General features: G+C 34.9%; 1 protein-coding gene across 1 annotated transcript in view; it reads left to right on the top strand.

Moving 5' to 3' along the window:
- Nucleotides 1–533: 533 nt before the first annotated feature.
- The window catches only part of ALDH1A1 (aldehyde dehydrogenase 1 family member A1), a 53,687-nt gene continuing 37,910 nt past the window's right edge, over nt 534–16,310 (top strand). The window contains exons 1-2 of the mRNA XM_004612955.2: nt 534–666; nt 15,169–15,273. Coding sequence (XP_004613012.1) covers nt 601–666; nt 15,169–15,273 — 171 coding nt within the window. The 5' untranslated portion in view covers nt 534–600. The remainder of the gene's footprint in view (nt 667–15,168; nt 15,274–16,310) is intronic.

Raw genomic sequence — 16,310 nt, forward strand, 5'->3', positions numbered from 1 at the left:
GTTTGATTTAAAAAACAACAACAGCAACAGCAAAACAAAAAACCTTTGGAATAGGACCTAGAAAATCGGAAAGTCTTTATTCACCAAACAACACCCTGCTTTTGTGGCACATAAACTGATCATCTGAGAGAACGGTCCATAAGACAACTGTCCAGTGTCTTCTCCTCAGTATCTACTGAGATCAAATGCTTTTTCAGATATTTTTGCGATCTTCAAATTCTCTGAATCCAAGTCAGCCAGAGAAATTAAAAAGTTTCACAGTAGCATAACCCATAATAATAACTGGCTGTAGTGACCAGGGCAGCTGGGCTACATACCCTTATCAGAGGTTTTGGCTTTGTAAATTAATTCATCTGCAAATAGTGTCCTGTCTCAATGAGGCTTCAATGCTGGAGCATAGGTTTCTTAAGGATTTAAGTTGAAAGTCAAGGGCTTCCTGCCCTAGGTGTTACAAATAAGTAGTGTCGTGTTCGTCCAATCATATCCCAGTATGCAAATAGACCTTAGCCCGTGCAGATAAAAAGGAACAAATAAAGCCAAGTCCTCTATCAGAACCAAATCGCTGAGCCTGTCACCTGTGTTCCAGGAGCTGAACCAGAAATGTCGTCCTCAGGCATGCCAGAATTACCAACTCCACTCACCAATTTGAAGTTTCAGTACACCAAGGTCAGTACAATTTATATATCCCGCTTTGCCTCGGGCTTTTAAAAATCTACATTTATTTAAAGCATAAAAGGTCAATTTAAGAGCATGCTAGTGAAGAGCCCTTTTGCAAATATACAAATAAAGGGCTCGCAAAAAGTAGGTCTGTGTTTAGAGTCTCGATAAAGTAATGAATTCTAAACCAAATTATGTAACTTCCCGTGAATTTATTTCCTAAAATATTTCTAAGAGAAAGGAATACTGTTCTGTGTGAAGGACTCTTGAGTCAAGATTCAGTGAACTTGACTAAGCATTCTTTTAACTTCAGCAGAGACCAGCAGGTGTGATAGGAGAGGCAAGTGTGTTTGGGAGAAACTTACTAAGAGCAAACAAGTAGCAAATAATTTGTTTTTAAAAGAGAAACAATCTGCTGCAGTAACATGATTTTTGCTTTATGTTCAATGAGAGTCAAAATTAAGTCTCACAAAGGGATGGAAGTGGCTGTTTCAAAACTTTGAATAGACTTGAATTATTTAGCATATTTGGAGATAGCAAGCATTCTTTATATCTTCAATGTGTTGCCTTAGAGGAGATAAAGTAATTGTTAACTGATAAGTATTTAGAGAAACAGGAGCTGGAACCAGATCCAGACTTAAAATCCACAGCTAAGGTTGATGAGGAAATGAATCCTGTTTGAGTCCTTGAAGAGTATCTCTTAACTCTGCCTGTATGACACTTTTATATTCCTGCTTTCCTGTCAGAGCTTCCAACTCCCAAGTGAACAGCCAGAACAAAGGCAATCCAACAAAATCACTTACGTTAGCTCTAAGGGTTGCTGCAGAAGTAAAGTTAGAAAGGAATTGTATTGTAAGTCATGGAGAGAGAAACATGTTGCCTTCTGAATTATCCAATGAAAAACCAAGAGCATTGTAAGTTGGTGATAAACTACAAGTCCTGCTATTATTGGCTTTTTTCCATACTTGTAACCATGTAGGTTTTGAAATCCCAAGATCTGTTATGTTTTCAATTTCAGAAACACAACAAATGAGGAAGTTACTCAGCTGACTTGCTCTTTTTCCTTAGGAAAGTGTCTGCAGAAATCAGATGGTGTCTTTCACATGGTTAACCATCGTTTATTAAGGTGTTATTTTTGTAAGAGTTTTATAAAAAGGGGAAACATTTTTTTCCATTTTATTTTGTTAAAAATTCGACAGAAAAAAATGTGTTGAGCCCATACACTCAAGCAAATCTCATCTAGTACATATGTCCCCAAAAGACTGCAAACTTTTTAACTTAGGGTCTGTCATTCACAATAAATTTCAATACAAAATAGATGTGTTTAAAAACACAATCCATAAAGGTCAGAATTCCTTTAATGAGTGAATGGTTTCATTACTGTTATTATTTTTTTTCTATATTACTATGTGGAAAGACATTTTACTAGTCCAAATGACAGATTTAAAGAAAAAAAAAATGGTTTTGCAGAAGTTTGCAGTCTTCCTTATATATGGATCTCAAGGAAGCTCTAATGTAAAATAGTATCTCATGCCAAATTAAGCTTTATTCAGCAGTACTAAGAAATAGTACTAGACAAATGAGATGGCACTTAGAAAGCTATGGTGCAAACACAAAACAAGCAAGGTAAAATACCTTACTTTTAACACAGTAAGATATTTTTAAGGTTAAAATTTCTCCACGTCAAAGTCATTCAACAAGAAACACCTTTGGGGAAAATGACTATATTAGGTGTGCAAAAAAAGGGCAAAATTCGAAGACTAGTCATTTGCTCTTACATTTAAAAACTTCTCTGGTTAAAATACCTACTGCAAGTCAGTGAATTTTGACTGCTCAAACATCCTTTCTACAAATCTGTTCTGCTCAGATAGCATTTTATTGTTTGATTTATTGGTTCCAGCATTTTCACACTTGGGAGGACACCAGCTATGTATGTAATTAAATCTAAATGGGTAAATTTTTCCAATACCTTTGCATTCTCTTTCTCCTGTGTCTTAGTGAAGAAATGTATTGACTTTGCACTTGCAAGAAGAGTTGGGAAAAGATGGTTGTTAGCTAAGTTTCCTGGTTGCAAACCATGTAAGCAAAGATTTTGCAGTATCCGAGGAATTGTCTTCATAAAGGAATTAAATGCTTTCATAAGACTAATCCTTAAATCCCCATATTATTTTTTTACTATTTTAATATTTTTCTTTATAATTTATAGAAACTTATTGGTCATTAGGCAAGGTGAAATAAAAGGACAGACAAGGCTGAGTAACAAAAAAAAAAATGACAACTATGGTACAGGAAAAAATATTACAACCATGGTCAAAGAAGAAAATTTATTACAACATTGCCAAAACTGAGATAGTTTCTTGACCAGGCCAAAAAAAAAAAGTCTCTGATGAGTACCTCTGGTATAGTCTGATTGTTTTCATTAGTGGCATAGATAAAACAAAAATCAGAGCTTAGAAAAATACCTTCTACAATAATACAAAAGATTTCAGGATTTAGAGCTCAATAAAATAACTGTAAACTTAGTAATGTCAAATTCAATCATCTGTTCTAATTTTTCCCATTTCCTTTTCTAAATGAATGCTCATCTGACTTCCTGTCACCTTTATTGACTTTCTAAATGTAAAGTACTGAAAGTTATCTTAACATTGGACAAACTACAGTACTTCTTTCTGCCTTGGTTTCCTTAAGTGAGAATAATGAAGGCACAGATTTCCTATAGTGGATAAGGTATTCATTGAGTTGAAAATAAATAATACACTTGGAATTATATCATGCCTGAGACATGATTCCAAGTAGCTGATTAGCATTAGCTATCTTATCCTCTATGTCCTATATGTTTTCCTGAACTTTTCCCACTTTGACAGAATCTCCTCTTGTTCAGGCATTCTTATACTGCTTTTGTGCAAGTATTCCTGTTATCATGTTTTCCTAGATTTTCTGTCACTCTTTCTTGCACAGTCATGCCCCACCTGACAAGTATCTCATTGGAGCAAAGTTCCAAGGGTTTATCCAGGATTTTAAGGATCAAGAATTTTCTCTTACAGGATTTGGTAACTTTGTTTTCAATTCTCTATTCCCATCATTTTTCACTAAACACTCAAAAACAAACAGAAAATGCAAGAAGTCAAGTTACTCAGACTGGATTCAAATCTCACAATGTTTGATTTAAACTTGATTTATTGAAAGATTTTCAATGACATTTCATATGACCTTTATGTCTCTGTGTTTTGACACACAGAAATCATCAGACACAGAAATTAATTATAGTTGAAATTCTTTAAGTTTACTTGATATAATGATTGTGGGTTTTTTAGTTTGTTTTGGTGATGCTCAGGTGTTATTATTCCTGACTCTGCACTAGAAATTACTCTTGGGGGTGCTCAGGGGACCATGTGGAATGCTGGGGATTGAACCCTGGTCGGCTTTGTGCAAGACAATTGCCCTCCTGGCTGTACACTCGTGCTGCCCACCACCATGCAATGATTGTTTAAGTTCTTGACAATGACGCTATTTACTTCTCACATTAATCCTGTGATGATATTATATTCCTGTTGCACAAATGAGGAGTCTTGGCAACAGAGTGACTAAGTAACTCACCCTAAATCACATAGCTAATAATTGACATGGCTAAACTTCAAACGCTCAAGGTCTATGTCCTCACACCAACATGTCTTATTTAAGATCAATGTTACTTATGCAAGACATAGAGTGGCTGGGATTCTGTTTTGCCCTTCCTTTGGATCTTCCTTTATTTCAGATTAGTGAAGAAAAAATGACCAAGAACTTTTCTGACTACCGCTGTACCATTCCCAGGCCCAAAGAAGAAAGTTCAGGGGTAACAGACAGCACAGCACTTTACTTTGTTTGTGCCCACCTGGGGGTTAATACCTGTCACAAGACATTGTCCCCCAAACCCTGCCAAGAGGATTCCTCTTCCTCAAGCCAGGAATAAGATCTGAGTACTGCTGGGTGTGACCCATCACCCCCCCCCCCCAAAGAAGGAAGTTCTCTGCCAGATTAGAATAAAAGGAAAACAATTAGAAAGGCTGGAAGCAAACAGACTTTCTGCTTTGATTTAAAAGGTGGGGTTAAACCGGTAGAGGCTCTGATGCAGAAAACTTGGACATAGGTATGTAGTTTCTATGTGAACATTTCTTCAGCTCAGATGGAATAAATTTTGGCGGAAGTAGGAGTTCACTCTTCTGTATTTCTGGTACTGGGTTAAATATAAACATTTGTTGTAAATTATCGAAGGTGGAAAAAACATCAAGTGTTGTCCATGCTTATATTCAATTCTTTTAGCAAACAAACTCAGGCCACATAGCTACCATTCACTGCATTCATTTTTCCTTTTCGCTTCTTTCTCCATTCCCTGCTTCTTACTAGTCAATAAAGCCTTGAGTCACTGCTCTCTGCTAGGTTCTATAATACATACAGGACAGCTAACGTGATCCTGGAGGACATTGGTGGTGGTGTGTGGGCAGGGGGGAGAACAAGCAAGGGAATATTTTAATCACAGATTATGAAAAATGTATTAAAGGTGTTGAGGAAAGATAAAGGGAAGGGCTCACTTTAGAGGGGATCATTAAGGAAGGTACATTTAAGAAAGGCCATTGAAATTGACCCAAAGAAGAATACAAGGAATGAATTGGCTGCGGAGAGTGAGGGGGAAAAGAAAAGATCTAAGGGTTAACAACAGCATGTTATTAAACCTCTGAAAACTGGAAAGAACTTGGTATGTTCAAGGAACTTTCAGAAATCTCTCATAACCAAAGTAAGAAGAAAGGGAGAGAAGTGAGGAGCGAAGAGTGGAGATAGAGCTGTCTGCAGACTGCCTGTTGGATTTTATTTAAGGAAAACCACTAAGGGGGTTTTAAAACAGGATAGTACTTATGTTCAACACAAAGTCGATGGTTCTGTGGCTCTGCCTTCATTTAGAATGTCATTTTCACAGCCTTCAGATGGAAGAAATATTTTGTTTGCCTTTGGCTTGGAAGCAGTTGTGTAAATATCTGGATGGCTACAAGGTGCCATGGCTTAACAAGATAAACCCTGCTTCAATTTCCAGCTCTTCTACTTATTAATGATATGACCTTGGCCAAGCTTCTAATCTCCTTGCATTTCAGTTCCCAGGTCTGTAAATTGGGAATAATAATGACTCCCTTGAAGAGTGGCCTGAGAATCTAGTGAGGTCATTTGTAGAAAGGCCCCAGGCACTTGTTAGATATTTAGACCAGGTTCTTTTTAACCCTCTCCTTCCCAGGGTGACTCCTGGAATTCTAAAACTATTCAATCCTCCAATATCAGTGGAGCAAATCCTCTGCTTCTTGTCACAGTCCAAAACTTGTTTTCACCTTTTGCTTTTATTTAAGACTCATAATTAACCACAAGGAAGGAGAGATACTACTCCTGTCCCATTTTAAAACCGAGGAACAGAAGTTCAAAGAGCTTAAGTTACTATCTCAATATCGCATACCTTTTAAGAGGCAGACAAATACCTCTTTGCAGATTTGACATTATTCTCCATACTTAGAATAATTTTCTCTGAACTTTTAGCATTTATACTTGAACTTCATGGGATGGTCTAGTAAAAGCTTTCTCATTGCTTCATTTATATCATTAATTTCTTATTCTGACCATGAGAATAGAAATGTGATGATGAGCGAAAAAGGAAGATTTGAATTGCTAGAAAAGATATTCTAGTTAGTACTTCCCAACTTTGAATATGTATGTGAATCACCCAGGATCTTGTTGAAGTGAAGATTCATTCATGTTCTTTAGGGTATATTTAAAAAAGTCTGCATTTCTTGGTCTAAGGCCAGTGGGGTACTTGCCTTACATGCGATGTGACCAACCTGGGTTTGATCCCTAGTATCCCATATAGTTTCCCGAGCTCTGCCAGGAATGAATTCCGAGCATAGCACCAGGAGTAAGCCCTGAGTACAGCTAGATATGGCCCTAAAAAAAAAAAAAAATCTGCATTTCTTACAGACATCCAATTTTGCTGATGCAAAGAAGTAAGAGTTAAGATGAAAAAAGTTTTAGTATTATAAATTCTTTTTTGTTGTTGCTGGGGGTCAGGGTGCACTCTGAAGTAATGCTCAGGGGGCCAATGGATTACCCCTGGCAGTTCTTGACTAACTAACTGAGCCTATGAATTCCTTTCCAACTTTGCAGTGCCAGGGAGGACCAGGACGATGCTGTCAGTACTGGGAGGCCACCAAGTCCCTACCTGGCAGTGGTAAGGGGCCTCCAGGGATACACCTGACAATGTTCCTGGGACCTTGTGGTACCGGGAATCACACCTGGAAATCCTGTACTGTCTCCCTAATCAGGTTTTACAAACTAACAGTAGTGGCCACCTTATAGCCCCAACTTCCTGTTTCTCCCAGAAACTTAACACCTATCCAGGTTTGATGTGTTTACCTTACCCAGAAAAAAATAGTGTCCACATCTGGGACTGGAGTGATAGTACAGCAGGTAGGGCAGTTTCCTTTCATTAGACAGACCTGGATTCAATCTCTAGTATCCCATATGGTCCTTAAGCCCCTCCTGTAGTGATCTCTGGATCAGAGCCAAGAGTAAGCCCTGAGCAGTATGGCCAAAAAACAACATTTTGTTTAAAGGGTCTAAATCCTGCAGGATTCAGGTCGTGGTTGCCAACCAGCAACAGAACCAACTGTCGGTTTAGCTCCTGAGAAATAATCACTCACTATGAATGTCGTATTTATCTCATCTCTAAGGATTACTGTCTTGGCAATATATCTTGAACTCTGGCACCTGCTTGGCGCTGAGAAAACTCGTCAAAAAAAATGCTATAGTAAATAGCACATAATGTTAGAGAACATATATCCCAATTTCACAATATTACATAAAGCATTTTGCATGATATTCTTTAGTTAAGACTTCACCTAAAAGGGTCCATCTTTGGCAATATGAGAAGATTAGTTGGAAAAATATATATAGTAATAAGTAATTAATTTGAATGGTAGTACAAAGTTAAGGTAATGTCTCTGAAATTGCATAGGCAGTATACAAAATGATATGAAAATGATCAACATTGAGGAAGTTCCAAGGGAGTATGGGCACTGATGCCATGGTATATTCTTGTCTCAAAACTACAGCTGTCTGGTTTAAGGTGGTGGTGGTTCAGTTTTTTCCAATATTTTAGTAGTGACTCAATTCATTACAGTATTACCAGATATAAACTGTACCACAAATATAACAGTATAGAACATTCCAGATATCACAAACATTTGATTTGTTATTAAAATTTCATTAAAGCTACAACTAATAAATAAGAGAAGTACTATTTTGAATGACATTTTATAATACCAAAGTGTTTTGAATATGTATATATGTGTATCAAAAATTCACTCAGAGACATTGTTTGCAAACTTTGTAAAAATGTTTCTAGTATTGTTTTCTAAAATGATATTATCTCTATGTGATTTCTTTCTTGTAATAGTGGCATTGTTTATAAAATTAGTTTCTTGAGTATCTGCATAAATATCAAAAATCAGGAAATTCCTTCTAAACAATTATATCTCAAACCTTAGGTCCTATTTGAATATTTATACTTCTCTTCGAGTATTTCCTTAGTAGTTGAAGGAATACAATGCTAAATAAATTATGCTTTACACTTGTAACATTATTTATAAGGAAGAAGACTTAGTATTACAAGAATATTTGCTTTAATTACAAGATAGAAATAAGCAATTATGTTATGGAATCTTTTGTTAGCGGTCATTTATGAACTTTTTAGTGCTTCTACTTCATACTTTTTTTGATACAGGACAAATATAATGCACAGAAATCTGACTCATAGTGTTGAAGTGACTCAAAACAAATGCTTTAACATATTTTTACTCTTAGTAAGTTAAAAAGGTTAAAAGGCCTTCCAAATAAGAATAAAAAGAGGACATCTTACTAAAAACTGTAATATAAAACAGAAATGAAAACTTATTTTTTCTACTTTCATTTCTGCCTCTCAGTTTGTTTCTGTTTCTTTGACTGCAGTTATTTTCCTCTCATTTTTTGTTTCCTCCTTAATTTCTTCATGTATCTTACATATATTTTATATGAACTTTTTTCTTTTTTTTTATAACTAAACATTTTGGCTTGTTGCCTGCAGGTTAGGTTTCAAGTCATTGCCAGAGATCTAGCTTTGCTGATTTTAACGTTGAACACCCCTACCTGATTTTTGAAGGAGATTATTGTTCATCTCACATCTCAGGCTTTTTTCCTTACACCACCTCTGTAGTCCCTGTTATCTATTTTTTTAGATTTTGGTTTTTTGTTTGGTTTGGGGACTACATCCATCAGTGCTCCTGGCTCTGTGCTCAGCAATCACTCCTGGCAGTACTTGGGTAAGCCTAAAGCAGTGATGAGGATCTGGAAACAATATTATCTGCCCTATCTTTTTTTTTATTAAGCTCTTAGTGCTGAGAAAAAAAGTTTCTGCATTTTCAGCACCCATTGCTTCTTTCATACCACCCTCATCATTCCTGATGTAGGAACTCAGCTTTGGAAACTCACAAAGGTGTCATCAAGGTAACTGATCTTTCCTCAGCCTTGTGTATCTTAAAAATGCGAAACACTGAAAATCTGCATTGATAATATACCTACTAAAATCTCTCTGCCCCTAAGAAAACATTGTCTTTGCATTCAAAGACTCAAGCCTGTGTATCTCTGCAGCCAATGTGCGAATTTAGGGCACTCTCTATATTTGTGGGAGCTTACAGGGAGTTTTTGTTTTAAGCCAAAAGTTTACAAGATCTCATCTCAGTAGATAATACTAATAGGTTTTATTCTTTCTATTAGTAAAATTTAGCCTGACCCAAACTAGGAAGATTTTGAGGAAAGTGCTTATTTTATAGAATTGTACTTTTACGGGAGAGTATCCCGCCCGCACGACAGAGCCTGGCAAGCTACCCGTGGCGTATTCGATATGACCCAAACAGTAACAAGTCTCACAATGGAAACGTTACTGGTGCCCACTCGAGCAAATCGATGAACAACGGGACAACAGTGCTACAATGCCTCTTTTACACTAAATATAGTAAGACATAATAAGTAATAACTTTATTCTTGTATAACTTTTTCTTCAAATATTATTTACTTTTAGGTACTAAACCTTATTCAGGACCTGCACTTTTTGTTTGTTTGTTAGGCCACACCCAGGTGTTCCCAGGGCTTGCTCTCAGGTCTGTGTTCAGAAATCACTCCTGGTGGCCTCAGGGAACCACAGGGAGTGTCAGGATCAAACCTGGCTTGGTTGCACTAAAGTTAATTCCCTACCTGCTGTGCTATCACTCACTGTATTTTTGAAATCAAACGTCATCTCACTAGAAATTCGGTTGTTTAGAAATGTAAAAAGGTTTGTTTGTTTTTTGTTTTTAGGTTTTTGGTTAGGGGGTACAATTCTGTGGTGCTTTGGGGTAAATTTTTATGACGATGTCCTCATTGATCTTTTCCTCATATAAAAAGCACTTAAAAATCCAAGAGCATGCTCAAGCATCTATAATTTTCAATCAATACTGTGAACTTTAACTTGAGGTTTACCACTATTTACATACATTATTCACAAGTATCATTAATGTAAAATTTGTAATTAGAATATAGTTAATATAATGGTACAACTGGAGTCAATAATTTTCTACAATTTATAGCAAGATATTTTTCCACTCTGAACTTACTAACGGCAAACACCAAATGAAAAGTGAAGTCATCACTGCTAAAGCATTTCCGAAAGCCTAAACATAGATCTCATAATTTTTATAGTAAGCATTCATTAGCCTATACTTCTCCATTAAACCATTTAAAATAACTACAGGAAGGATGCTTATTCTCAAGCACTTGGTCATTCCGTTGCTGGGAGTCAAATATCAAATATGAAGTCAATAACAAAAAAAAATATGGTAGTTTCTTCCAATAAACTCTTTGTAAGGAAGGGAGAAAGTATGGTCCTTATAATAACCTGGATCATCTGCTTATCTCTACCAAGCTCTGTCTTTATGTTACAAAGCCCTCTATTGGTGGAATGATTACCATTTTTAATTTGCGGATTATACTGCTAATCAACTTGAAGCCTCATGACGTGACATGGTCTCAAGGCTTATTCCCTGAACTCTAGATGATCTATTTCAAATTCATTTCTGTTTGTTAAAATCTGTGTCCCTAAAATCATCAACTTGATCCTATTATTCCTTTATTGCATCAAGAATTGATAAAATTTCTTGCTCTGGGTATCTATAGCTACCACCAAATGGCTCTACTTTGTTGTTGTTGAAACTTAACCATGACCCGTTTCCTCTGGAACATTCTGTTCAGGGTTAATCTCTTTGCTGTTACAAATATCTGCTGTGTCCCTTCCCTTTGACTTTTATTTTCTTTTGTTCCCACTGATTCAATCCTATCTTCAAAGACACATTGTTCCAGCCCATATCACTCTCTTCCATGACTTTTGTCATTTTATGACTAAGCACAGCTTTGGTCATTTTACTCTACAACCTATATTTCTTTTATGGCTATTCTTGATGTAAACATACTGTCCCCCATTAAAAGTGCCTGAACACATTATTATTTTTCTATGGTACTTTACAGTGTGCATCTCAGACTCTATCTCATTATTTGATAACACTTTTTCTTTTTCTGCTCTAAGCTGCTTCCTTTTTTCCTCTTATTTTTTGGCCACACCCTATAGTGCTCAGGGACTACTCCTGGCTCTGTATTCAAAGGTCACTTCTGGTAGTGTTCAGGAGACCACATGCAGTCCTAGGGTTCAAACCAGGGTTGACCACAAGCAAGGCAAATGTCATCTTACCTTCTATACTATTGATAACACTTTTCTGATAAAAACAAAACTGTTTTTGGATCATTTGAATGGTCAAATTCAAACAAAAGTTAGGTTTAAGTGTTCTTGTGTATTAAAGGATAAAATTGTATAATGCAGCAATGTTGCTAGTTATTTAGAATTTCCTTTTCATTTGTTGGAAGGCTGACAGAAAATGTGTTATTTTCAAGTTAATACTCATAAAATATTTACTTATTTTAACCTGAAGAAACAGTTTTACATACAGTTTAGATATGCAAGTCTGCTAATAATACTGCATGGTATATACATATTATAACAAATCTGTCATTAAAAGAAATTCTATGAAGGCATTAAAATAAACTCATATATTGAGACCATATCACTGAAAACTCAAAACTACTACTTAAAACTACTACTACTTAGAACCACAAATTGTCACACAAAGATAAAAGGATTCAGGTAAGAGCTTAGAAGTTCAATCCAAACCTAAGAAAATATAATGCAATCTGTATCTTGTGGTTTTTTTTCTATTTTTGGTAAAATTATGTTGTGTGAGGGTGAATGTCTAAATATATCTCTGACATGGTGAGAATTGTGCTCTGTTAGTTTAATGATATAAAGTCTGAGGGTGTAATGGAATTAGGGTAGAAAAAAGACAGAATTAGATATTTGTGATACAAGTGTTGTAAGTCTGGGAAAACATTCCGAAGAAATGTTTTGAGTTTTGTTTAGAATCTGGTGAACTTTTACATAGATATTTATCTTTAATTCAAAGCAGAACATAATAAGTAACTTAATAGCACAATATTAAAACACTGCATTAGAAAAGAAAACAATATGAATAGGATTGGCTAGTTAGTGAAATATTCATGAGAGCATGCAGTAAGTGAGAGTGAAATTTGGGTAGCAGAAAAAAATGAGTTGGTTTAGGAAGATTAAGATAACCTAGCAGATATATATATGTATATATATATATATATATATATATATATATATATATCAGAACTTCTGGAAGTGCTTAGGGGACCATAGGGATAGAACATAGAACTCGGGTCAGTGTGTGCAACACAAGTTCCTTATCCACTGTACTATCTCTCCAACTCCTGAAAAATAAATTCCTATTAGACACAGATGAGCAGTGGGGAGAATAGGGAGACTTCTTTATAGAGCAGAGTAATATTAAATGATAACTAGGGATAGTGAATACCAGTAACAGAAGAAGAAAAATATGTGTTGTGTGAGTGTGTGTGTGTTTGTGTGTGTGTGTGTCTGTCTGTCTGTCTGTGGTTGTGTCTTTGAGATAGTGGGGGGATTAGTCAGAGACAGACACGGTGTGAGACAAAGAGACACACACATAAAGAGACAGGGACAGAATTTTGTACTTTGTTCATGAGTTTAGAATTTAGGTTTTAGGTAAGAGTCACTGAAAGCCAGTGATAACAAGCTGAACTTAGGTCGTGTTGATTAGGTGTTTTCAAGATATCCCTTGGGAAGAAAATTACTAAGAAGCAATAGTTAAAAGCACATTAAAGAAAATATTCTTTAAGAGTAATTACAGGATTCTGTAAAATGTGTTTCTGATAACTAGAATGCTGATTCATTGTAAACGACGTTGGACAAGCCAGTATTTTAATCTGAATTTATCTTTCTTCAAGTTGAACTAAGATGCCAGCTTTTTTGTTCTAGAAGAATAAATAGGAATTTTAGGGTATTACTTATGTCTCCAATATCCCATAAGAGATAGAAGGATTATTTTTTTATCCTCTGTATCTCTCATACCTTTGTGTATGTATTTTTGTACTTCTAGTTTTTATAAGAACTGCTTTGCACCCACTGTCTCTTTATTTATTCATGCTCACAAACTTTTTTAGGATGTTACTTACATTATTTTTTACTTCTTCAAATGTATAGCTCATGCTGTTTTGTATGGATAGTTGCACTGATGCAAACTGACAAACAATAAACTTTTCCTTCCTCTGGAGTTTTGGCATATCACAAGTATTATTGTTTTCCCATGTGTAGAAAATTGCAAGTCTTGTAGGTTCTTTAATATAATTGTTTTTTTAATATAATTGTTATTTGTTCAATCTTTAGTCAGGTTAAAATCACTTAAGAGCAGAAATTCTCTTGATATTGAGGATAAACCAGGAAACTAGATAACTTTTTAAAATTATTTTCTAGAGCTATAGTCCAAGAAGGATTTGTTTAAAGCCGACATTTTTAAATGACTTTTTTAAAAGTGACAAATTTACAAGGGAATTATAGAAAACCAATGAAATATTTTTGAGTAGACTGCAGGTGTAAATAATTTTGCAAATGAAAGAATTTAGAATTAATTATACTTAAGCACTCAGGGTACATCTTTCACAGATTTAACAGAATTTTAAGCTATTTATGGACATTGACCAATAAAATCACTTAGGACAAATTTATAAGTTAATTTCAAAGACTGATGTTTTCTCAAATAATATAAGTAATTAAATTGACAATGTATAAAATCTTGTTAGCTGTCACTGGGGAATTTTTAATAGATAAGTAATTTGTGTTTAATCTAGCAACTGAGTTAAACCTAGGAGTGCATGCTTAATTAGAATTGTACTATTGATGACTTATCTTTAAAAAACATATAAGGGTGATATAAATTAATGTATATATGTATATACATACATGTATTATATATGTTGTAATAATGTAGTAATGTAATAATGTAGTTGAAGGTTGCAATACATGTCACTTAATTATTATCACAAATACTATATTTGTGATAATTTTTGTTTTTGAATAGCAAAAAAAGGTAAAAAAGATAAAGACATGGTGTGGTAAGAAAAGAGATGAAATTCTAGATTCTGTTAGTACTAAAACATAACTTTATTAATCACAAAGGGTACTTAATTTGACATTCTCAAGTACTTGTAATCCAATAAAAGCTTTTATCAAAATTTTGTTAATTTTCATAATAAAATGTAAATTTAAGGTGGTAAAATTTGTGACTTGAAATTTTAAATTATATACTAACACTTTCAATATTTCTGCTATTGTGTATATAGAAAAAATTCTGTACTTTTTATACCCTTTGTTTCTTTAAACACATTTTTATGAGTAAACATTAAAATTTCCAGTGCATGACTTCATCTGAGGACAAATAAATTATTCGATCACCTTTTAAAAGAAAAGCGAAGCTCCGGAAGAGTTAAACTATTACTTATCATTTTTAAGCAAATTTCTCTTAAAATCCTCCCCCAAGCACCCTGTAAAGCATGAAAAGATCATAAATTAGTATTAGAATACCAACTGCCATTAACCGAAAATAATCACATACAGAATATAAAGTTGAAAATGTTAACAATGATTCAGAAACATCAAGCCTACCAATTCTCCACTTTGTCTCAAATTTAGAGTAATTTCACATAGGAGAATTTTTTCCTAGAATGCTTTCTTCAGTCTGTACTTTCTATGTTTAAATGACTTCCTTCTTGGAAAAAATTTAATACTATTACCTGAGCTCAGTGTGTACATATGAATGAAATACCTAGTACAATAAAAAATGCTTGAAGGTTGGGTGGGACCTGAGGTTAACATGGTCCTATATTGATTCACTTAGGCATTTCGTGCTGTTTTAGTTTTATTTTATGAAAATTAGCCAACATTTGATGCATATTTAAATACTTCTTTATCTACTTTCTTTCTCCTAACAGATCTTCATAAACAATGAATGGCATAATTCAGTGAGTGGCAAGAAATTTCCTGTTATAAACCCTGCAACTGAGGAGAAACTCTGTGAGGTGGAAGAAGGAGATAAGGTGGGTTCCCTAACTCCCATTTTGTTATGTTTTCCATCTCACACTGTTTCTTACTGTCTTGAGATCTCAAATTCCATGCAAATTTCAAGCACACATATCATGAAAATAGGGTTCCTGGTAACATGTGAAATGCTCTTCGTACAAAAGACATGCAATAATTATAAGGCCATGCTCTCAATGTTATAATTTTTTTTTAATATGTACTACTCTAAATTGTCAGTTGAATTAGTTTCTATTTATAAATGAACCACATATGATGGCAATGGCCATAGGTGAATTATTGATTGCATCAATGCCTTTTAAAAATTGAACTGGAAATTGATTTCAGTTGATGCAGAAATTACATGTTATAGTCTTGAATTACTGACTCACACCAAAAAAAGAAAAAAAAACCCTTTAGTGATAATTTACTTAACATTTTAAATGTTCTAATTTAATAATCCTGTAAGGAAGGTCCTATTTTAAATCATTTGCAAATGATGAAATAACAAAACATAAAATTTTCAAAATTGACTCAAGTGACATTGCTAATCAAAGATTAATTCAAGGGGCTGGAGTGATAACCCAGCAGGTAGGGCATTTACCTTGCACGGCGACCAACCTGGGTTTGATTCCCAGCATTCCATATGGTCCACTGAGCACCTCCAGGAGTGATTCTTGAGTGTAGAGCCAGGAGTAAGCCCTGAGCATCGCCGGGTGTGAACCAAAAAGAAAAAAAAAATATTTCAAACCTTCAAATATTGTCTTCTTTTTTTTTTTATTGTTCTTTTTTTTTTAATTAATTTATTTATTTTTAATTCGTGAATCACCATGAGGGCACATTTACAGATTTATACACTTTTGTGCTTATGCTTCCCTCATACAAAGTTCGGGAACCCATCCCTTCACCAGTGTCCATTCTCCACCACCAGTAAACCCAGCATCCCTCCCACCCTCCCCGATCCCATCTCCCCCCACCCCGCCCTGCCACTGTGGCAGGGCATTCCCTTCTGTTATCTCTCTCTAATTAGCTGTTGTGGTTTGCAATAAAGGTGTTG

Source organism: Sorex araneus, chromosome 1 (assembly GCF_027595985.1).
Source record: "Sorex araneus isolate mSorAra2 chromosome 1, mSorAra2.pri, whole genome shotgun sequence".
NCBI lineage: Eukaryota > Metazoa > Chordata > Mammalia > Eulipotyphla > Soricidae > Sorex > Sorex araneus.